This window comes from Mustela nigripes, chromosome 6, assembly GCF_022355385.1.
Source record: "Mustela nigripes isolate SB6536 chromosome 6, MUSNIG.SB6536, whole genome shotgun sequence".
Classification (NCBI taxonomy): Eukaryota; Metazoa; Chordata; class Mammalia; order Carnivora; family Mustelidae; genus Mustela; species Mustela nigripes.
In genome coordinates this window covers 79,485,242-79,509,555 of record NC_081562.1, presented here as the reverse complement: position 1 = coordinate 79,509,555, position 24,314 = coordinate 79,485,242, and the positions used below count along the sequence as shown (strand labels likewise).

At 36.5% G+C, this 24,314-nt stretch overlaps 2 protein-coding genes across 3 annotated transcripts in view; one reads left to right on the top strand and one right to left on the bottom strand.

Moving 5' to 3' along the window:
- The first annotated feature begins 10,876 nt into the window (after nt 1–10,876).
- TWF1 (twinfilin actin binding protein 1) lies at nt 10,877–24,148 on the top strand. Of its 2 annotated transcripts, XM_059402946.1 has the most exons (10): nt 10,877–10,989; nt 12,839–12,916; nt 15,274–15,452; nt 16,420–16,515; nt 17,971–18,075; nt 18,938–18,958; nt 19,721–19,846; nt 20,103–20,253; nt 20,412–20,533; nt 21,979–24,148. In XM_059402946.1, the coding sequence occupies exons 1-10, from the start codon at nt 10,965–10,967 to the stop codon at nt 22,147–22,149; spliced, it is 1,074 nt and encodes a 357-aa protein (XP_059258929.1). In that variant the 5' UTR covers nt 10,877–10,964; the 3' UTR covers nt 22,150–24,148. The 2 variants fall into 2 exon arrangements, with proteins under 2 accessions (XP_059258929.1, XP_059258928.1); XM_059402945.1 differs by lacking the exon at nt 18,938–18,958 and having other exon boundaries at nt 10,950–10,989.
- The window catches only part of IRAK4 (interleukin 1 receptor associated kinase 4), a 53,117-nt gene continuing 50,801 nt past the window's right edge, over nt 21,999–24,314 (bottom strand). Inside the window, exon 12 of the mRNA XM_059402942.1 lies at nt 21,999–22,081. Within this exon, the coding sequence (XP_059258925.1) occupies nt 22,067–22,081 (15 nt within the window). The 3' untranslated portion in view covers nt 21,999–22,066. The remainder of the gene's footprint in view (nt 22,082–24,314) is intronic.

Below are 24,314 nucleotides of genomic sequence, written 5' to 3'. Positions count from 1 at the left end.
GAATATTGTGTGGTGCCTGTCCATCTCACCAAAAGCTTTACTAAAGCATTATAAATACATATGATCCAATATGATTATTTCAATGACTTTTGAACAATCCCTTTTCTGGGATTCATTGTACTACTGTTCCCATCACTGACGTGTAAAATGTAAGAGTGAAGTCCTTTATTGGCAAGTCCCTAAATAAAGGTCACCACACTAATCTAGCCTACCTCTAAAAAACAGAACACATATATTGAACCTGTAATCTAAAGCCTTTGTTATGACTTTGTTAGTACTTGTACTAACCTAGTAAAAGGTTAATCTATTTTTTATTTCAACCCTTTGACTACAGTTTCCAGTCATCTCCAAAAGGTAGTTTAGGATGAGGATGAAGGGATTTTTAACTCTTCCATAAACTTGTTTAGCTCCAGCTGGACCGCTCTCCAAATTATTTGATGTGAATGGTTTTCTCAGATTTATTTCATACACATACACACACACACACACAAGCACAAACCCCCTTGCTCTGTAAGCTTCATAGTTCCCTTCACACTGCTCTCCAATCAGGTTGCAGATTCTAGTCCTAAATTCCCATAACGTAGAAATGCTAGAGTGTCTCTGCTGTGACTATAAAAATACTTAAAAGACATAGGAACTTGCCCCCCATTGTAGACTTAGTACTAGGGAGGCTGTTCTGTACATGCTATTTAAATGTTAGAGGAGATTTTTAGGTGTTAATTAACATCACTAGAAAAGACAGAGAAACAAGAAAAGAGAGAGAATAGTCTATTTTCAAAGTGGTTTGCAAATATCCCCAGTAGCCATTTAAACCATCCTACCCACAACGAAGACCTTAGAGATCATGACAATGAGGTTCAAGATTCTGTTGCTAAGGCACTTCTTCAAACCAGGGTGAAAATTCCATTATAAATAGTACATTAAAAAGCTGATTGCTTTGTGCCTTCCTGCACTTCTATTCCAATATGCATCTTTATCATTATCAACAACTCTTCTGAACCCAGTGTTCCCTGTATCCTTCATTAGAAAATGCACACCACTTATTAAGATGACTTCAGCCCAGATTTCACTCAGGAGAGAGTAATAAAGAGATATTATTTGCTTGAACTGATCTTTAACCCAAACTCTTCGTTCTCTTTCTTTGGTGACTCATTCAAACAACACAGAGCCTGATTGGAATGAAAGAATCTTCTGTGATACATCCTATTGTGTTAAAGATTTTAGCAATCTTGCCAGGTGTTTATTACAGATTGCTGGAGATTACAATCACATTCATATAAAAATTGCTTAATGTTTGATATTTATTTTTTAATGACCAAGAATTATTTTTCTTATTTGATGCTTTATAACTCTAAGAAAATGTTAAATAAGACATAGCCATTAACAGTGACATTGTGATTTTATGAACCTATATAAGAAACCAACCTTAGATCGTTGCTATTGATGTTTGGAAATTCAGTCTATTTGCTCTGTTTCTAATGACATATAATTTTGAACACACTTTATTATTTCGGATTTAATTCTAACTAACAGTTTTGAAGCCTAACATATATTGAGCACCTAACACAAGTTAAAAAGATTTTTAAAAATCATATCTCACTTGATTTCCATGATAACCATGAGACATTGGTATTGACATTAGACAAAATTAAGGCCCAGAAAGGTTAAAAAGTTTAGTTCATGGTCATATAGCTTCTATGCGGCTTTTTCTCCTATAATAGGGTTTTATTTTCCTACAGAAGAAACCCTGTAGGAAAGCCTAAAGCAAATAATACAGCTCTTTATTATATAATTATCTCACAAAGTATAATGAAATGGTTCACTTCCATCAATTTATATAGAGATTTTCATAAAATCCCAATTCTGAGTTTATCTGAAAATCGGAAGGTTTATCCTGAGCCCAAATTCCCAAGGAGCATCTGTAAGCTACAGTTGAGTAGTAGCAGCTCTCTTTAGACGGAGCCTATGCTCTTTCTGGATGACACCATCCCCACCTGTCAGCTTCATTCATTTACGTTATTTAACTGCCTCTCTGTATGTTAGAGTTAGTGACTTATAACTTAGGTTCTAAGAACCAGTTCCACCAAACTGTAAAAAGTAGGAAATCTAAGCCTGTTTCCCACACCCAAGATCCATCTCCCTCCAGTGGCTATTGTCTTTCATTGTTGGGGCAGTGTGTATATTGGGTGAACCAGCCATTTCCATCAAAGATGATTTGAGGGGCGCCTGGGTGGCTCAGTGGGTTAAAGCCTTTGGCTCAGGCCATGATCCCAGGGTCTTGGGATTGAGCCCCACGTCGGGCTCTTTGCTCAGCAGGGAGCCTGCTTCCACCTCTCTCTCTGCCTGCCTCTCAGCCTACTTGTGGTCTCTGTCTGTCAAATAAATAAATAAAATCTTAAAAAAAAAAAAAAAAAGGTGATTTGACATGTGAGCCAGCAGGGTACATCACATGCTCTCCTAGGAATTTGGAACTCAGACTTACACACAATTACTGAATCTCCACAAATGGCTACAACTGTGACTGTCACTTTGGGATGTGTATGGTGGCCGCGTTCTGCCATTTGACTGTACAGGTAGGAAGATCCCATTCAGAAAGGAAGAGAGAAAGAGGGAAGCAAAAATGACGTCAGGGCCCTGGGATCTGTGAGTTTCTTTTTCTTTTCTTTCTTTCTTTTTTTTTTTTTAAATGATTTTCTTTATTTATTTGAGAGAGAGTACGAGAGATAGCATGAGAGGGGAGACGGTCAGAGAGAGAAACAGACTCCCCATGGAGCTGGAAGCCTGACATGGGGCTCAATCCCAAGACTCTAGGATCATGACCTGAGCTGAAGGCAGTTGCTTAACCAACTGAGCCACCCAGGTGCCCGAGTTTTTCTGTACCCTTATAATAAATCCTGTTATGTGCATACATTGTCTTAAATGGTTTCTGTCTCTTACAAACACTTGTCGTAGCCCTGAAACTTGTTGACTTCCCCTCTCTATGCCTCAATTTCCAAATCTCTGAGAATTAAAAAATAAAAAACCTGATTAATATTTCATTCAGCCTTTTAGATGAGATTGTGTTGGTGCTCAAATAAACCTACATATATTCACTGAAAACTGTAAACCATCATACAAGTTATATTATTATGACAGCTCTGACAAATGTTTAATTTTGACCAGAGACATAACAGATGAGGAAAAGTGGGCAAATATCTGTGGCTGGAGCAAAGGACGCGCACATATAAATAATAGGAAATAAAAATACTTCAGTTGGTAGGGCCAAAAGTAAGGTGTCACTGTTAAATCAGTTAATTTTTAAGGAAAGAGGCAAGGGTTAGAGGATGCAATTTTAATAAGTGTTTGAGCAGTCACTTCTAAGAACATAATTACCATAAAAATAAAGTTTTTTTTAAAGAAGATTCTTCAAAGGAAATTCAGTTTAATTGCATAAACAAATCAGCAGCATTCCCAAACAGTAGCTTTACTGAGTGAATATATCATCATTTTAATGACCAAAGAATCATACAATTTGGTAACTTAAAAAAGCACTCTTGGAAAACCATTCAGTACTCTCATTTCCCAGTTTCACAGAGGATGAGCGACTTCACAACATCAATTCCCACGTGAAAAGCAAAATCATCAAGACTTTTTAAATTCCAGAAATGTTTTCAGAGCACTATGATCATGATTAAACCCCCAATTCCAGAACACTTAATGTTTTGAATGAATGAACAAATGAATGAAGGAGTACTACATGAATATGAGATGCAAAAAGAAGGGAAAAAAAAGCCCCTGATATCAAGGACTACCTAGTCTGATATGATGACTGGGGTAAGTTTATGTACATCTGTGACCACAAGAAAGAGTAATGGGGTGCTAAAATAGACACACAAAATACTAATGGCATTTGAAGAAATAAGATTTCATATATAATTGAGGCTGAGGAAAGGCTTCATGGAAGTTAGTGTGGTTCCAAAGGATGGCTTCAAGATTGAAAAGCAGAGACCACGGAAAAAGACCTGGGGATATAGCTAGGAGAATGAGATTTGTCTTCCAAATTAGGAAAACGGTATGATAAAGACAGTATTAGTGTCATTTTTAGGAGTGATTGCGTAAGTTCGATTGAAGCACTGGGCACAATTGGGAAAGACATTTCAGAGAGTCTTGGGTGCCAAGCTGAGGAGTTTATGATGTGAAACGTTGCGGTTTAGGAATAAACATAGTCAAGGAAGAATTCTTAAGACATCTCCAGTGCAAAAGGGGTGTTTTTTTTTTTTTTTAAAGATTCTATTTATTTATTTGACAGAGAGATCACCGTAGACAGAAGAGGCAAGCAGAGAGAGAGAGAGAGGGAAGCAGGCTCCCTGCTGAGCAGAGAGCCCGATGCGGGACTTGATTCCAGGACCCTGAGATCATGACCTGAGCCGAAGGCAGCGGCTTAATCCACTGAGCCACCCAGGCACCCAAAAGGGGTGGTTTTATTAAAACACAGGGATAAGGCCTGTAGGCAGAAAGAGGTGCACTGGGGTAGTAATAGTATGTACTTTCAAGTTGGGAGGTAGTAAGTCTCTAAGGTTTCCAGGACATGGAGTAGCTAGCTATTGTTAGGAAAAGGTCATTTACTACTTTCTAGTAAAACCTTAGTCATGAGGGGGCGCCTAAGTGGCTCAGTCATGAGCAGACACCTGGATGGCTCAGTTGGTTAAGTCTCTGCCTTCAGCTCAGGTCATGATCTCCGGATCCTGGGATTAAGCCCCACCATTGAGCTCTCTCCTCAGCAGGGAGCCTGATTCCCTCTTTCTCTCTGCCTGTTGCTCTGCCTACTTGTGATCTCTCTCTCTCTCTCTGCCAAAAACAAAAAAACAAACCTTAGTCATGAGACCCTTCAGATGTATATCGATGGGCCATTTGCTTGCAATATAATTGCTAACATATATTTTAGAGTGATGGAGATACAGGAAGTTTCCAAAGGGATTTTTTACAGGATCATGGAGCTCTGGCTAATGTCAAGGTAAGGTTGCCTTTTGCCTCTAGCGAAGTATTAACATAGAGGAGGGCTAAAGCTCCTTGAGGAAGGTCACTCTGCTTGTCTCAAGTACTTGTCAATGGGCTGTTAATTTTAAGGAAGTTTCATTTTTTTTTCTTTTGCCTTTGTTCTCCACATCACTTGGACCAAATTTTTGTAGGCAGTGGGGAGGCTTTGAGAGTCAGCATGCAGGGGACTTGCCAGTGAGAAAAGGATTTCAAGAAATGAACTTGACAATTGAGTATGGATTTGTCAATGTGGGGCCAAAAGAGAAAATAATACAAGGTAAGGTAAGAAGAGTAGAGTAACAAGACCAAAGAAGGAAACCTAAAGGAGGGTTTTGCTTTCAGAAGCAAAACCAGTTGAATCTGTAAGATTTAGGAAAGAAAGAGTGAGACAGAGAGCAAAGAAGGAAGGAAGGAAAGAAGGAAGAAAGAGAGAAAGAGAGAAAGAAAAGAGAGCTGAATAGGAAGATTTGAAACAGGCAAAAGTGAGGGAACTGGGTAGATGAAATAATTTATTTTAAGGAACATTAGTTGCCTACTCGATTTAATACTTCATTGAATTCTGTTAAGTAATTGAGAAGAGTGATTTACTGAGTATAGATTGAATATACAAGAGTTGAACCTCATGGTTCTAAAATCAAGTATTTTAATCATCATTTATGTTACTTTTACATCTGACACCAGAAATGTGGTTAATATAAGCAAGTCCCCCCAGGTCTGGAGGCAGTTTTGTGACAGATTAGAAGGGCCTGCTTTTAAGTGGTGATATCATATAAGAGAGACACTGACGTCTAGAGGAGGGCTAGTTTGCTAAAGATGTGAGGACTTCATTTTTTACATACATTAACAAAGTGAGGTGAAGAAGAAAGGACGGAGTTAAAGGGCGTTAGTCAGGATTCTCCAGAGAAATAGAGCCAGTGGGAAGTATGTGTGATGAGAGAGAGAGACAGACAGAGATAGATAGAGAGAGAGAGAGACTGATTTTAAGGAATTAGCTTGGGCAATAACTGAGATTTGGTAAGTGCATAAGAGGCAGAGATTGAAACAATACAGTCAGAAGTCAAGGAGTTCCAACAACTACCAGAAGCTGGAAGAGATAAGGAAAGAGACTTCTTTAAAGCCTTTGGGAGCTATGCCGATACCTGGTTTTGGATTCTGGGTTCCAGATTGGTGAAGGAATAAATTTCTGTTACTTGAAGCTACCCAATTTGTGCTAATTTGTTACAGCAACCACAGGAAGCTAATAAAACATCTGAGAATAAATGTAATTGATTTTGTTATTAAGAAGGATGACACTGGTCACATTCAAGAAAATAGTTTCAGGGCACCTGGGCGGCTCAGTGGGTTAAAGCCTCTGCCTTCCGCTCAGTTCATAATCCCAGAGTCCCGGGATCGAGTCCCTCGTCCGGCTCTCTGCTCAGTGGGGAGCCTGCTTCCTCCTCTCTCTCTCTGCCTGCCTCTCTGCCTACTTGTGATCTCTGTCCATCAAATAAATAAATAAGTAATCTTAAGGAAAATAGTTTCAATAGTGATATGAATAAAGCCACATGCAAAGGTGGTAAGGCAGAAGGTCCCAAACTTTCCTAGTTTATGGGTCCATTTGTATCTAATTTTTTTTTTTTTTAGTGTTCCTAGGTCAAAAGAAATACTGAACAGTTCATTAAGTAGTTAATTCCAAAAAACTCATTCAGTATTTACATACTAGCAACTTAGTAGCTATTTGAAAAAGTAATACATAAAAATTAAAAAAATATATTTGATTTTAGTCTTTTTTTCTTAAAGATTTTATTTATTTATTTGAGGAAGAGAGAGTGAGGGGTAGGGGCAGAGGGAGAGAGAGGAGCAGGCTCCCCACTGAGCAGAGAACCCAACGGTGGGTTCCATCCCAGGACCTCAGGATCATCACCTGAGCCAAAGCCAGACACGGAACTAACTGAGCCACCCAGGCATCCCTGATTTTAGTTTTAAATAATCACAATTGCTAATGGGATGCATGTATCTAACGCACATTACACAACTTCCTAAAATTTGGAATTAGATTGACACCAGCTGCTGTCATTTCCTGTTCCTCATTGATTTTCAACCCCTTGTGGACTTTTATCACAGCAACTACTAGAAATCCAGCTTTTCAAAGATATGATACCATGTAAAGGAATGAAGAGCTATCTAACGTTAAAACTGAACTATCTCATGCCAATATTTTGTGTTGTCAGAAAGATGGCAAGCAGTATTGTGTTTCCCTAAAAAAATTTACAGTATCCCCCAGGCATTGTCACTGTGGCTGGGGCACCTTAGCACACTTTGGAAACCATGGATTTAAGGAGTGAGAGGTGAGAAAGTGTAAATAGAAATTATAGATGACATTTATAAAGCAGTGAAAGCTTAGGGAAGAAAAGTTAGAAGATATTAGAAGATATTCAGAAGATTAGCAAAGATATTCCAAAGTTAAAGGGAGAACAAAGCAACAAATATTTTTAAAAAGATGTACTGGACTACATCAAAATTTAAAACTTCTCTGCTCAGGGGCACCGGGGTGGCTCAGTGGATTAAGCCTCTGCCTTCAGCTCCGGTCATGATCTCAGGGTCCTGGGATCCAGCCCCGAACCGGGCTCTCTGCTCAGTGGGGAGCCTGCTTCCCCTCTCTCTCTGCCTGCCTCTGCCTACTTGTGATCTCTGTCTCTCTGTCAAATAAATAAATAAAATCTTAAAAAAACACACACAAAAAAAACTTCTGTGCATCAAAGGATACAATCAACAAAATAAAAAAGAAACCTACAGAATGGTTAATGGCTCAGTCCATTAAGCATCTACTTTCCACTCAGGTCATGATCCCAGGGTCCTGGGATCAAGTCCCACATCATTGGGCTCCCTGCTCCACATGGACCCTGCTTCTCCTCTGCCCGCCCCGCTCTGTCTCTCATGAATAAATAAATAAAATCTTTCAAAAAAAGAAACCCACAAAATGGGAAAAAATGTTTGCAGATCATATATCCAATAAGGGGTTAGTATCTAGAATATATAAAGTACTCCTACAACTCAACAACAGACAGCATAATTTTAAAATGGACAAATAACTTGACTAGACATTTCTCCAAAAAGATATACAAATGCCCAACAAATAAATGAAAATGAAAATAAATGAAATAAATGAAAATGAAGTGAAAACAGAAAATGACAATTGTTGGCAAGGATGTAGAGAAACTGGAACCCTTGTACACTATTGATGGGAATGTAAAGTGGTGTAACTCTTAGGGAAAATAATACGGAGTTTCGTCAAAAATGCTAAAACAGAATTACCACATAATCTAGCAATTCCACTTCTGAAATATGTCACAAAGAAGTGAAAGCAGGGACTCAAATACATGTTTGCACACTCATGTTCATGGAAGTATTATTTATTATAGCCAAAAAGTAGAAGCAATGCAGATGCCCACTGACAGATGAATAGATAAACAAAATATGGTATGTATATACATACAATGAAATATTATTCAAACTTAAAAAGGAAGGAAATTGTCCATGCTACAACATGGATAGATCTTGAGGACATTATGCTAAGTGAAATAAGCTAGTCACACACACACACACACACACACACACACACACACACACACACAAATGCTGTATGATTCTATTTACATGTGGTACTAAGAGTAGTCAAAATCATAAAGACAGAAAGTGGAATGGTGCTTGCCAGGACCTGGGGGCTGTATTGAAAGAGGGGGTTGTTTAATGCACACAGAGGTTCAATTCTGTAAAATGAAAAGAGTTCTAGAGACTGGTTGCACAAGGTGAATGTATTGACCACTACTGAACTGCACACTTAAAAAATAGTTAAGATGATAAGTTTTGTTATATATATTTGATTACAATTTTTAAAAAAGTTAAGGCAAGAAGTCATGACTGCAATCAAATTAAAGATGTAAGCAAGATAGATTAACCAAAGGAACAGGATTTCTACCACAATCTGTTTGCCTACTTAGGTGAAATATATGCAGCGCTAGCACTGTATAGATTCAATATATTATTTCTACAAAGTTAGTACAATGCCAAACTTTAACTCCATCTGGAATAAACATCATACATAATAAATTAGTGAAATTTAAGTGTATAGTCAATATGGGCAAGAAATATTTTCATAAAACATCCTATGAAAGCATTAAAAATCCATTTTCTTTGCACATACATAGAAATAGCTAAATAGAGGAAATTATTTAAATATATGTAGAAGCACTGATGAGCAGGAAAAATTATCATTTTGGCTATGCTTTTTATAGCTTAGCAAATATTTTCCCTTCTCAGATTTCCTGTTTTGTACAGAGGAACTCTGCTGTTTTGAAAAACAATGCACCAAGGCCCTTGCAGTAGTCAAACTACTGTACTGCCAAAAAATAAGCATTTTCTGTTGCATTCCAGGGTGGTCCTATCCAACTTAACTGTACTTTCCTATTCTTTAGCACTAGTCACATCACAGTCTTTTCTAAGCATACACATGGGACCATTATTTTTTTCTTATCAGTACTTTTGAGCAATGCCAACTTCTTAGGCAATTTTCCCCAGTCACTAAGATGTGAATCAGTCAAAAAATTGAAGATGAACTCTGCAATTTTCTCTCTGCTCAACAAAGCAATCAAAACTGGAAAATCAGAAAGAACTGTTGTGTCAGTAAGAATTTGGTTAAAACGAAACTCTATCTAGATTTCTTAAATCCAAATAAGTTACAAAACTCAGACTAAATTCTACTTGTTCCATAGTATGATGATCTGTTTGAGAAACAAAGTTTAGATAACAAGGAACAGAACATAGCAATCTTCTTTTCTGTGATCCTGGCAGAGAAAAACAATTGCAAGCCTGATAGTTAATGGCTAGCAAAAAATACATTGTATCTGAAGAGTGACTTTGTTAACTTGCATTTCTATTATTGGTTGAAGAAAGTATTTGTTGATAAGCAGATTGTAATTTTGTATATTCGTGAGTTCAAGTCCCTAAAAACAAAAGACCCAGTTTTCTACCTAGGGAACTATAATCTGGGGGTGGTAGAAAAGTAGTACAAAAGTGTAAAATTACCTTAGAGGAGGAAAATACACGTTCTTAAGAGCAGAAATGGGGAAGAATTTTTAATAATATCTGCTGTTATCTTACAAATTTATCCCAGTGAATCCTGAATAAATACTTAATTCAAGAACAAACGGCCACTCTAAAGTACAGCGGCAAACATAGTTTTCAGGGATAAAATTGACCCCAAAGGAGTATTCAAATCAGCTAACCTTCTCACTTTTAAGGTCTGTCTCTTTTTGGAATGAAGAGAAAGGAAAACTTGGTTTCTTAATGGACCCAACTGAAAAAAAGAAAAGTTAACAGTCTGAGATTAATTTAAAAGTGTGGGATATTTTGATGGGCGACCACCTATACATTAATCCTCATTTTAAAAAACGGGGAAAGGAGTGACCCTTTATATTGTATAGATTACCGGAAGAGTGAACCAAGAAAGATACTGTGCACATCTTTTTAAAATTGAAAATACATGTTCAGTAAAATGGTCATTTACATTTTTGAGCATCTTTTCGCTGAACCAGCGAACGGCGAAGTCGACAGGGTCGCTGGGGGGCAGGCAGCAAAGAGCAGGGCCAACCTGTGGGCTCCGCGGGGTCTCACGGGGGTAGGGACCGGAGAAGCGTCGGCAAGTGCCAGGGCAGGGACCCCCTGAGACAGCTGGGGAAGAGCTCCGGGGGTGGGGATGCATTCGCAAACCTCCGTGGAGCGCGCGGGGGAGGGGGGCGCGGGGGCGGCAGGGCCGCGCGAGGACGCGGTCGGCCTAGCTGGGCGGGGCGGCCGCGGGTCGCAGGCTGATGACGCGCCTCGGCCGGCGGAGGAGCTGCCACTTCCTGGAGGCGCCGGCCGGGGCCGCTCTCAGCATTTAGCGCCGGAGCCGGGAGCCCGCGGCCGCCGCCATGTCCCATCAGACCGGCATCCAAGGTAACGGCCCCCGGAGCGGCGCGCGGGGAAGGGGCTCCCGGGAGGCCCGGGGTGAGCCGGGCGGGCTGCGGGAGTAGCAGGGCTGGAGTCGGGCCCGGGGGAAGGGAGCCGATCTCGCGGGCGGGCGGGCCTCTGCGCCTCTCCGAGCTTTCTGGTCCCGGGCGCTCCCGGCCTGCGTCCCTCCCAGCCCGGCCCGGCCGCCGCCACGTTACAGACTGACCCGAAATTTCGCAGAAGCGAAGGAAATTGGTTTCCGAGGAGACCTGGGTGAAGGGGGCGTGCCTTCCACCGCCCCTGATGGTAGCCCAACTTTCCCCCTTTTTATCCGGCAGGGGAGATCTGGAACCGTGGAGCCGGCTGGGCTCCTCTTGCTGCAGAGAGACGGGCGAATTTGCCTTTCACTCTGTGAAGGAGGTTGTTAAAGATTTTGATTAAAAAGCGAACGATCTTGGAATCTTTTTCATTTCCAGTGAAGGTGCTTCCCAGACTCTTCCGCATTTTCTTCCAAAGTGGAAACAGGAATTTATGTTCTGAGAAATTCTGAGTACGGGGTGTTTTGATCTTTCTCTTAGGTACTTCCCCAGGGAACTGAAAAGTCTGGTCTTTGTGGCTCAGTCATCCCGTGAAGGCAGTTCAATGTGCAGTTATATCTGACCTCCATTATTTCCTGCTTTGAAAATGGGCAGTCTGGAAGCGCTCACCTCATCAGAATCAAATAATATATCCCGGGGTTACTCGCGATTACTTAACGAGTGCTAATATAAGCCCACGCTCTTCCTGTTAATAGACAACGAATCTTTTCCCCCGAAGAACATTTACTCATGTTCCTAGGAGTCTTTGACCACCCTACCGCTCTCCCTGCACACACAAACACAACAAACTACTCTCAAACCTAAAAACACTGTTTTGTTTGTCCGAGTTAGTTTGACATTTAAATATGTTGTTACTGATTTTCATGTTTGAGTCTTACAACGATCACTACTTAAATAGTGGTTCTTGTTCTTGTGTACAACCCAAGAGGGAAATCAGAATGAAATTGAAGCTTTAATAAGCACAGGAGGGTTATTAAATATGTATTTGCTTAGTGAACTGTAGCTTTTTGAGAAATACGAGTTAGAAAAGTATTACCAGAAGTATAAGCTTGAATGTATTTTATTGATTTTCTCTTTAATCGGGATAAGATATCTGATACTTACTGTTGTTTTTAATGTGAAAATATAAAAATGAATTTCTTTATTATAATTTTGAAATTGGACTAGAAGAGAATGAAAGGTTTTCAACAATTTTCAACCAAGCAGTAGTGGTGTTTTTTAAAATTGTAATTTGTTCATTATTAGATTTGAATAACTTTAATATTTTCCTTTTTTTTTTTTTAAAGATTTTATTTATTTATTTGACAGACAGATCATAAGTAGACAGAGAGGCAGGCGGAGAGGGAGGGGGAAGCAGGCTCCCTGCCGAGCAGGGAGCCAGATGCCGGGCTCAATCCCAGGACCCTGAGATCATGACCTGAGCCGAAGGCAGAGGCTTTAACCCAATGAGCCACCCAGACACCCCTAACTTTAATACTTTAATTCCCAGTATTATTTCTGCTTTGGAATTATCTAGCTAAAACAGAATTAATGTATTAATATACTTTTAAGCTATTTTAATTTGTTTCTTAGCTGTGTATAGTGTCCACTATTAACATCTTCAAGTTTTACAGTTTAAATTACTGATAGAAAGGGGATGCTATGCTCTCAGGATTTTTTTTATATTACAATTCATTTCTCCTTATTTAAGTAGCATTGGAAAGTATTAATCCGTGAGTATAAAACATGGGTTTACTTGTCTTTATCTTTTTCCACAGCAAGTGAGGATGTTAAAGATATCTTTGCCAGAGCAAGAAATGGAAAATACAGACTTCTAAAAATATCTATTGAAAATGGTTAGTTACACATTTTTAAATACTGTTTGTCCTTAGATTATTGAATGTTATATTTTTAAATGCCTAAGACATTGTCAGGGATTGGAACTATTAATTAATGTGAAGCAAGTTCAGAGTTTGCCTTTAGATAAGGTGGATCCTGTACATTTGGTCATGTCCCATCGGCCGCTACCTACCCTCTGAATTCTGAACTTGACAGGGAAACAGAAAGATGCTTTTTTAGTGTGACATCTTCCTCTTTTACTTTTTGTCTCAGTTTCTGAACCACAATCCATTTCTAATGTTAATGCTTCCGTCTGGAATGGAAATCAGTAAACAGGTGATTCTCTCCCCATCTGCCCAAAAACATTACTTTAGAATTGTTACTCAGTAAAGTTAGTTTTGAAGTAGAAGCAAAGGATTTCAAGCTTCTGTCTTTTCCACTTGATTGCAGTTTGTGGTGAAGAAATGATTCCCCCTTTCTTGTTTTTGGGACAAAGTTCTAGGAATGTAACAAACCGTAAATTGATCATTTCAAAATCATTCGGTACCAGGGAAATTGGGTGGGAGAATCTTTTAATTTGGCTATATTTGAATTTGGACAATTAATATTCTCACAAATGAGTATCTTAAAATATTCCACTGGTCTAATTTCTTAAATACCTGGAGATAATTTTGCTTTGGAAGAATAACTTGTTCTTTTACAAACTGGAAGTAAACTTAATTTGCTTTTCATTTTCTACTTATATATTAAAAATACCAGAGTAGTTTGAAAAATATGCAGTTGTTGTAAATACATATTACCACACTTAATAGGAATAAACATATACTGTAAAGCAGCTTATTTTAGGAATATTGAACTAAATTTTAAAAGCCATCACTTCCTAACTGACTAGATAAGTGACTAAAATGGAAAAGTTTGTCTAACTAGGATCACTACAGAAGGAAAATCATATTCTTTCCTAAATCATTTTCTGATCTTTTTGTTTTAAGGAAAATTTTTAAATAAGGAAATTATAAAGAATAAATAAAACAACAAATACTTCCATCTCCTCTTAATAACTGCTAATGTTTTAGCATATTTGCTTCAGCTTTTTTTAGACTTAATATTTTAATTTTTAGACTTAATATTTTAATTTTTAGACTTAATATTCTGTTTCACTTCCTGACCTCCTCTTCCTGAGGCAACTATATTAGGAATTTTCATATTTCTGCAGTTCTTATATGTATCCCTAGATAGTGCTGTTTTGAGTTTTTAAGTTCATGTAAACTGATGTCTTATTCTGTGTCTTTTTTTCTCTAAACATTATTTTTGTAATTAGTTTTGACAGTTCACTATTTTTTTTTTTAAAAGATTTTATTTATTTATTTGACAGAGAGAGATCACAAGTAGGCAGAGAGGCAGGCAGAGAGAGAGGAGGAAGCAGGCTCCCTGCTGAGCAGAGAGCCTGATGTGGGACTCGATCCCAGGACCCTGAGATCATGACCTGAGCCGGCAGAGGCTTAACCCACTGAGCCACCCAGGTGCCCCGACAGTTCACTATTTTTAAGTTTCACTTAATAATATATAATATAATAAGATATAATTCATCACATATTCTGTCATCATTCTCTTAGTGATGAACACTTTGGCTACTTGCAGCTTCTACTGTTCTCATATAATGCAGTGAACGTACGTGCAAAAGATTTTTTATGTGGAGAACATTCACAGTTTTACTTGATTCTGCCAAATGGCTGCACCAATTTATGCTTCTGGACAAAATGTTTTATTTGTAGCTTCATGGCCAAGTAAGCACTAAACATGGTTTTAATATTTCTTATTGCACACTTCAGTGTTTCAGGAATTCTGCCTTTGAACAATAACACATAATACATATTTTGTTGATAACTTACAGCATAAACATTTTGGAAGATAGACTATAATTACCTATTTTTCAACTGTCCAACTCAACTGTTTTAAAATATGAATAAAATTTTATCATTTGTTTCTTGTGTTTTTTAACATTTTAACCATGCTAGTCATAAAATTTTCCTGTTTTTTTTTTTTTTTCTTTAAGATTTTATTTATTTATTTGAAAGAGCAAGAGATCACAATTCGGTGGGGCGGTGGGGGTAGAGAGAGGGGCAGAAGGAGAAGCTGACTTCTCCCTGAGCAGGGAGGCTGGTGCAGTGCCCAGGAACCTGGGATCACAACCCGGCAGCCGTTGTCACACTCCAGGCAGCCGCTTAACTGTCTGAGCCATCCAGGTGCCCCCTACTTTAACTCCTTGATGTGAATAATAGTAATAGAGATAACTGTATTATTAGCTTATTCTTTTCTTCATTACCATTTGGCATTTAAAACATTTCATGTATCTTTTAAAAATTGTTCTTCATAGAGAAACTTGTGATTGGATCATGTAGTCAGCCCTCAGATTCCTGGGATAAGGATTATGATTCCTTTGTTTTACCCCTACTGGAGGACAAACAGCCGTGCTATATATTATTCAGGTTAGATTCTCAGAATGCCCAGGGATATGAATGGATATTCATTGCCTGGTCTCCAGATCATTCTCATGTAAGTAATTTCTTTTGTAACTTGTTTAACATTAAATGCTAGAATTTTTTTTTTTTCCTGAAATATTCCTAGGCCAAGAGAAAGTTATGAAGCAATAGTTATTTCCCATAAAAGGGAATGATCATGAAGAAAATCCTTCTATTGGTAATGTGGAATCAGGAATAATGTACTTAGATTCAGAAGTCTTGCCTTTCAAATGAATAGAATTATTACTGATTTTAAATTTAAATATCTTTAGCAATTATATATAAATGACTATGCTCTGACATTAATACTTTGAATACTTCTGAGACCTAATTGAATATTATAGTAAATATTCTTAATAGCTACCATTCAAATGATAGGCATCCATGCAAATATTTCTTTTAAGAAAGTTAGCAGACTGCTTCAGAGTACTGGATTTGACGATTCAGTATTATAAAAATATTTCTATTGGTTGGCAGTTAGTTACCTTTAATAGTTTTCAACAGTTGCTATTAGATTCTTTAATAAGAGTTTATATGTAGTAGTTTTCATCTTTGTGTTCCTCATAGAATGGTATATGCCATACATGTGCCATGAACATTTGATTCTTAAACAGCTTAAGTAGTAACATCTGATCTATATTTGCAAGATCAGATGTTACTACTTAAGCTGTTTAAGAATGTAAAGTGTCAGTATCCAGGTTACTTCAAGTGATGTTTTGTTCCTCATATTATAAAGTAGTATTTTAAGTAGTTTTTTTTTTTAAATTCTTGAACTCATTGTATACTTTGAGAAGTGAGTAATTTTTAAAAATTTATTTTCCCACTTTTTGTAAAATACAACCTACTATAAATTGAAATCTACCTTAATAGATGGCTATTTATACACATATACTTCAGCTTTATCACAGTTTTTGAAGATTTTAATACCTTTAGAAAGTACTTTCTCTTGTAGTAATAGTTTTCATCTATAAACTGCTAAGTAAACTTTCACAACTTACTAGGTTCGTCAGAAAATGTTGTATGCAGCAACAAGAGCAACTCTGAAAAAGGAGTTTGGAGGTGGCCACATTAAAGATGAAGTATTTGGAACAGTAAAGGTATAAAACTTATATTTTTATATATGTGGATTCTACATGTTGCAATTAAACGAATATAAGAACTCCTAGGAATGGGTAATTGATAGGAAATCAGACTAATGAATCTTTAAACATAAAAAGAAGAGAAAATATTACTGTATTTCATATGATAAGCAAGTTGACTAAAACATGTACTAATCCTTTTAAAATAGGTTGGAATATCTTTCGTTAGTCTTTAGGAACTACACTATACCTTAGAGATCATCTAGTTTAACCATTTAGTTCAACCTTTTCATTTTAAGGATAGGGAAACAGGCTCAGAACAATGAGAGACTCCTTGAAAGAGATGGTAATTTTTAGATATTTTTGACATTTATTAGTTAAATTATGATTAAGAATTTGTTGCAAATTTATATGGTGGGGTATCTGGGTGGTTCAGGTCATGATCCCAGGGTCCTGGGATCAAGCCCCACCTCAGCTCCCTGCTCAGTGTGGACTCTGCTTCTCCCTCTCCCTTTGCTGCTTTCAAATCACAAAATTTCAATGAAAAAGTAGACTTTTTTTAGAATATTTTATTCTTTTAAATAAGAGCTACAATCAGGGGCGCCTGGGTGGCTCAGTGGGTTAAAGCCTCTGCCTTCGGCTCAGGGCATGATCCCAGGGTCCTGGGATCGAGCCCCACATCGGGCTCTCTGCTCCGCAGGGAGCCTGCTTCCTCCTCTCTTTCTGCCTGCCTCTCTGCCTACTTGTGATCTATGTCTGTCAAATAAATAAAATCTTTGAAAAAAAAAATCAAAAACCCTTAAAAATAAAAAGCTACAATCATTTTCTATGAGTAACTATAGAGAAATTATATAAATTATTATAATAAAGAATTCAGAATCTGAATGTGTTGATTATTGAATAGTTATAAGGCAGATTTCCCCAGAATGTTAATTACAATTGTCCTATAGACTTGAACATGACCAAGTTCATCATGTGACTGGCATCATCACCAACACACTCATACCCATTTAAGTTAGAAAACTTTAGGAAATGAGTAAATACTCCCCCTTAAGATTTTTTGAAGCCTATACAATAGAGAATTTTTGAAAAATAAGAAATAGTAAAATTCTTGATACTATTTTTTAATCAAAATATTTTCTGGGGTGCCTGGGTGGCTCAGTCATTGAGCATCTGCCTTTAGCTCGGTCATAATCCCTGGGTCTTGGGATCAAGCCCCACTTCTGGCTCCCTGCTCAAGTGGGAAGCCTGCTTCTTCCTCTCCCATTCTCCCTGCTTGTGTACCCTCTCTCACTGTCTCTCTCTGTGTCAAATAAATAAATAAAATCTTCAAGAAAATTTTTTTCTGTTAAATTAATAATTTTGTTTTTCCTAGAGTGACTTCATGGAGATTTTCTAGGGAATAACTAGTAACAATGACTAGTAACAATCCATTCTAGGGAATAACTAGTAACAATCCATTTCTGTTTACAGGAAGATGTATCATTAAATGGTTATAAAAAGTACTTGGTGTCACAGTCTTCTCCTGCCCCCTTGACTGCAGCTGAGGAAGAATTACGGCAGATTAAAATTAATGAGGTAAATTACAGTTTTGATATTCTTGCAAGATTTTAAGTGTTTGAAAAGATATTTTTAATTATAGATATAGAGGTAATTAGAGAAGTAAGTCTGGTAGCTTGCATTTATTCTGTATAGTTTAGAGACAAGACTATGTGCTCAGTGTATTTTCAGGAAAAAAGTTAAAAGTAAATATTAAAATTTGTATGAATTTCATAAGTAGCTTTCTCCTATATTTGTGTGTTATCAGAATAGTTAATCTTCCTGTTGAAGTACAACTTTTTTTTAACTTTGTACTTCAAATACTAAATAAATGGGGAAAATGTGTGTTACCCATTTAGGGCAAAAAATTCTATCTAATGAAGTTGCTGAAGCAGGTTTGTTTTGTTATATTCTATTGTTTTATCATCTTATTTTGTTTGGTGACTAAAGAGAGTAAAATGTAAATCCTATGAGATAGTTAGTATTTCCAGAAGCTCTATAAATGAACTTCAATGGACACTACATGGATACGTATGTATATATGGGAGATGGTTTTTTGAGTACTTGTTTAGCTCAGTTACGTTAGAGTCAATATATTTCATCCGTATTAGAGTTTATCATATTTCTAATGTGTTTACTGCAGCTCTTCTAGTTACAAGTTAGAATAACTACTATATTTTTACTGAAATTTTATAGGAAAGAACAAGTAGCAGAAATCACTATTCCCTAGTCTGAGTAACCAACTAGTAGGAATCAGTCTGGAAAGTGATTGAATATTATTTAATATTAACCTGATAGCAAGGATCTATCTTTATATTATTTTAACTCAAGTTATTTGAGTAAAGATTTTTATGTGATTTTTTTTTTAAGTTTGATAGTTTGTTTTATTCCTTGCAATCAGAACCCAGAGGATCGTATTGGGGTATGCATTTGCATATGTTTTATGATGTTTTCATTATCCAGTATCATTTATGCTGTAGAATCTCCATTCGTTTTTTTTTTAAAGTAAAATTTCTATTTGACTTTCTGTTGCAACACTGCAAATGAGACCCTATACTAGCTATCATTTGAGTATACAAGTCTTAAAACATGTGCATTGAAAGCTTTCTTGAAGTACTCTTCTAGTAATGAAAGCTCAAAGTCTGGAACTTCTGCAGTAGTATAATTTGTTGAACTGTGTTGTGTCTTTGTATACTGTTTGTACTCCTTTCGATTCAATGCATGGTGTTTGTGTTGCATTTTGTCTAACAGAACAAAGTAAAGTTTGGTACATATTGTATAGATACCACACTGTTCATAAATTTTATCAAGTAAAATTTTGTAATTAAAGGTGTAATCTGAGGACACTTGCAGGAACTTACATAGTTCATTGCAAATGTGCCAAACCAAACATAGAAACAACCTCCCCTCAAAGCCCCACTAACACTGCATACTCACTCAAGTGTTCACTCCCAACATTTCATAAAGATGTGTCATGCACTCTGCATGTTGACAGAATGCTAGCAGACAGGAACAAACGTGAAAAATTACTTGGCTTTTTAAGTTCATAGTATTTAAAGTGTTAATTTTACTTATATTAAAATGGATAGGGTGGAATGGCACTTGATAGAGACTGGGTTTTCTTATCTTTGCTGTATGACTGCTAAATGCTAAAACTTCATTAAATTAAATTTGTCATACTTAGGTACAGACTGACGTGGGTGTGGACACTAAGCATCAGACACTACAAGGAGTAGCATTTCCCATTTCTCGAGAAGCTTTTCAGGCTTTGGAACAATTAAGTAACAGACAGCTCAACTATGTGCAATTGGTAAGAGATACGTGGTGATTATTATGAAATGGCTGCTGTTGCTGGTGACTCATGGCTTATACAGGGTTTATTTTTAATGGATTTAAAATTGTGTCCTGATTTTTTAAATTAATTTTCTTAAAACTATGCGACAATGTGTTCATTATGAAAAGTCAATCCTATGTAAGTTTCCCTTTGTTTCCTAGGTTTTTTTTTTTTAATTATAAATTTGAAATTGCTGTGTATCTGTTTTAATGAATGTATTTCTTATTGACAGGAAATAGATATAAAAAATGAGATTATAATTTTGGCCAACACAACAAATACGGAACTAAAAGATTTGCCAAAGAGGATTCCCAAGGATTCAGCACGTTACCATTTCTTCCTGTATAAACATTCCCATGAAGGCGACTATTTGGAGTCCATAGGTATATAATATATTGTCTTACCATGTTTTTTTCAGTTGGCTTACTGATTTTTTAGCACTGTATTATCACTTCTTGCTCAGAGGACTTACAGTTCTGTGAGGCTTAGTATTTGCTTTAATTGATGTATTGCTAATTGTATTTACTATTTTAACTTACAGTTTTTATTTATTCGATGCCTGGATACACATGCAGTATAAGAGAACGGATGCTGTATTCTAGCTGCAAGAGCCCTCTGCTAGAAATTGTAGAAAGACAACTACAAATGGATGTCATTAGAAAGGTAAAATTACCTATCTATTTTTAAATTTCAGGTTTTCTTTGATCTTTATTGTCTTTTCCATGTAGTTTGTGATGTATTATGATTTATTAATGGATGTATTTTTTTCCTTGTTCTCATCATAAATCGTTAGGGTCTTCTCTAAGTTCTTGAGGGTGATCTGTTATTTCTCCAGTATCCTTATAGGTCTTTACTCTCTAATATGTAGCCATAAGCAACTATGGCTACTTAAATTTAAATTAAAATTAAGTAAAATTTAAAATTCAGTTTCTTAATCACAATAGCCACATTTCAGGTGTTCATTAGCTACTTGTGGCTAGTGGCTACTGTCTGTATTGGACAGTGCAGAATTTAGAGAACATTTCCATATTGCAGCAAGTTCTGTTGGACAGTGCTGCTAGTGCTACATACTTGTGATTGTCTCAACAGTTGCTATGAATAAGGAACTGCAGTCTCCATTTATAACTGAATCATGGATGGATGAGAATCTAGTTGTTGAGAAAGGAGGGAATGGGCATAAACATTTGAATTTGGGGAGCTATGCTACTGATTTTATTAAATTTATTTTCTTAAATGCAAATGAGGCATGGGGAAAGATACAGTTTATTCTTGAGCCTTCAGCTCATTAAAACACAGGTCCTTGGGGCGCCTGGGTGGCTCAGTGGGTTAAGCCACTGCCTTCGGCTCAGGTCATGATCTCAGGGTCCTGGGATCGAGTCCCGCATCGGGCTCTCTGCTCAGCAGGGGCCTGCTTCCTTCCCTTCCCCTCTCTCTGCCTGCCTCTCTGCCTGCTGTGATCTCTCTCTGTCAAATAAATAAATAAAATCTTTAAAAAAAAAAAAAACACAGGTCCCTAAAACTACCAATATATTAGGTACTGAACCCTTCAAGCTTTTTAAGTTTAAGGTTAGCAAGGATTGGCTGACTTTTTCTACTAGAAGACCTGATAGAAATTATTCTAGGCTTCACTATGCCACATATGGTCTTTGTTACATATTCTTGTTTATTTTATTATTTTATGTTTATATCCCTTTAAAAATGTAAAACACATTCTAAATTCAGGCCAGATTTGGCCCTGTTTAGATTTCAAGTGACTCAAGTAACAAAGGGGCCGATGAGTAAGGTTTCTTGATTATGTATACTGTACCAAAGCAGAACAACCTGAGAATATAGTGGTAGCTTCTTATACATTAGTTAAATAGGAGAAGAAAGAGGGAACCAGTTAGCAAATTATTATTGCTGATTATGTATTCAACTAGTGCACCCCCCCAAAGGTGAAAGTGAAACTATTTACATATGGTCCTTGATACTCTCTTCTCTTGCTAGAATGGGTATTATGTATGTATTTGTGAGCTTTCACACCTGAAAACTGGCTCCTTGCTTGTATTCAGTTTTGAATATTGTCTTTTTCATATAGGATCACACCTGACTGATTCCATCTCTTACAGATTGAAATAGACAATGGGGATGAGTTGACAGCAGACTTCCTTTATGAAGAAGTACACCCAAAGCAGCATGCACATAAGCAGAGTTTTGCTAAACCGAAAGGTCCTGCAGGAAAAAGAGGAATTCGAAGACTTATTAGGGGTCCTGCTGAAAGTGAAGCCACTGCTGATTAAAATCATTATATTAAGCATTACAACACTAGTTTTTTAAAAGTCCAGCTTTTAGTACGGGAGAACTGAAATCATTCCATGTTGATACATTGTAGGGAAAAAATTGTACTTTTTGAAAAATAGCACTTTTCACTTCTGTGTGTTTTTAAAATTAAGGTTATAGAAGACTCATGATTTCTATTTTTGAGTTAATGCTAGAAAAGGGTTCGACATAGTGATGTTTAATTTTGTCACAATGTTTTCACAGAGTAATAATGATTCCATACTTTACACATTTCTTAAAATTTTATACAGTTGGGCCAATTCCAGAAAGTCTAACGACTCAAAGTAAGATACACTCCTTCCTACTATTTAGTGAGACATCAAGTTTTTTTCTTGAAGGGAGAAAGACCTTAAAATATTCATGCTACTTAATGAATATGTTAAGGACCAGGTTGGATTATTTTCTCAGTTGAGAACTTAATGTGCCTAGGTAAAGATGAGAAGTTGCTGACTCTGAGAAGAAGTTCTTAGCTCTCAGGTGATGGGATCATGTCTGCAACTTTTAGATTCAGTGCTTTATTGCAGCAGTCTTTTCTATTTGACTTTTTTGTTTTTTTTAACTGGCATTAGAATTTCAGAAGATCACTTCATTCTGAATCCTTAAAGGTACCAGATACTTTCTATACTGCAGGATTTCTGATGACACTGAAAGACATTTAAACAGCTTTAGTAAATTCTCTTTCTAGTGCTTTGAAGTTTTCTTTTCAGAAGTAAGTCATTTCATTTTAAGTAGTTTGAGGCTAAATACTTATGTTCAGATTGAATATTAAATTAACATCATTAAAAAGAAAACAAAACTAAGGTCAACAATGTTGAAAAGCCTTAAACATCAAGATTGATTTTTCTGCAGAATCCCAGAACTATATATTAATAGGCAAATTGTGTTCTTTATTATTTTTGAGGAAATACTCAGATTTAATAAAATTATCTGAAAGTCCTAATACTTATAAGCCTAATATAAATTAAATACTTAAGAAACTTTTTCAATTTATATCTTATTTCAAAACACATTTAACTGTTTAAAGCTTTGCATTTTCAGTTACGACCTACATAAATTGAGCCTTTTTTTTTTTTGGATACTTGAAATAGGGAAGAAGATAGAACACTTGGTCATGTTAAATCTGATAAACCTGCTGCAAGAGCCATAACTTGGAGAGTTTTCTAAATGAACTGTGGGGATCCAGGATTTAGAATTTCTTGATCTAAAAACTTTATGCTGCATAAAACATTAGAAATGCACATTTCATAGTATAAAATATGAAACACATTTTTATACCTTATTATCTAAGGTACTATATGCACCTTTCAAAAATTCAATGTGTGTTCAAGTAAAGCATATTAGAATAATGGGTTGACAGGATTTTTTTTTCTAGAGTTAAGAGTATTTGTGTGGGGTTTTGTTTGTTTACAAATAATCAGACTATAATATTTAAACATGCAAAGTAATTGGCAGTAATGTTGCACTTGTTTACTAAAGATACACTTTAAGCCGTTCCATGGGTACCCACATAGACACACATACACACAAATTACTGCAGTGAGAATCCTAGAGCTGTGTTGCAGACAATAGCTGAAGCCTGTATTTTCAATCTGAAAGAATGTAAAACCTGTCATGAAGGTATAAAATAATTTGGTGGCGAATGTTTTTCTGTACCATTCATGTGCAATTATAGTCTAAATTCTACTACACTACATGAAAGTAAATGGACATTCCAGAATATAGATGTGATTATATAGTCTTAAAACTAATTATTATTAAACCAAGATTGCTGAAAATCAGTGATGCATTTGTTATAGAGTATAACTCATTGTTTATAATATGTTTTAGGTGACATCATCATAACAATAGAAGGTGATCAAAGTATTCCAGGTAAATTTATATAGCAGTGAAGAATTACATGCCTTCTGTGGACATTTTATAAGTGCATTTTATATTGCAATAAATTTTTTTCTCTTTAAATTGTGTTTTAAGTTGTTTTCTAGCATAAGGTTTTTTGAATGTTTGGATAATTCTGCATAATGCAATATCTGGTAATGGGCTAGAAATCTCATTGATGTATGCATTTGCTAATTCCCCTATCTAAATCAAGGATTTTAAATATTTTGCAACCTAGGCAAGTTGTGCT

Bases quoted from the DNA above. Each gene is read 5' to 3' on its own strand.
- TWF1 (XM_059402946.1), top strand. From the start codon at position 10,965: ATGTCCCATCAGACCGGCATCCAAG. The intron at 10,990-12,838 runs GTAACGGCCCCC...CTTTTTCCACAG, and splicing joins CCATCAGACCGGCATCCAAG to CAAGTGAGGATGTTAAAGAT. The intron at 15,453-16,419 runs GTAAGTAATTTC...ACAACTTACTAG, and splicing joins GGTCTCCAGATCATTCTCAT to GTTCGTCAGAAAATGTTGTA.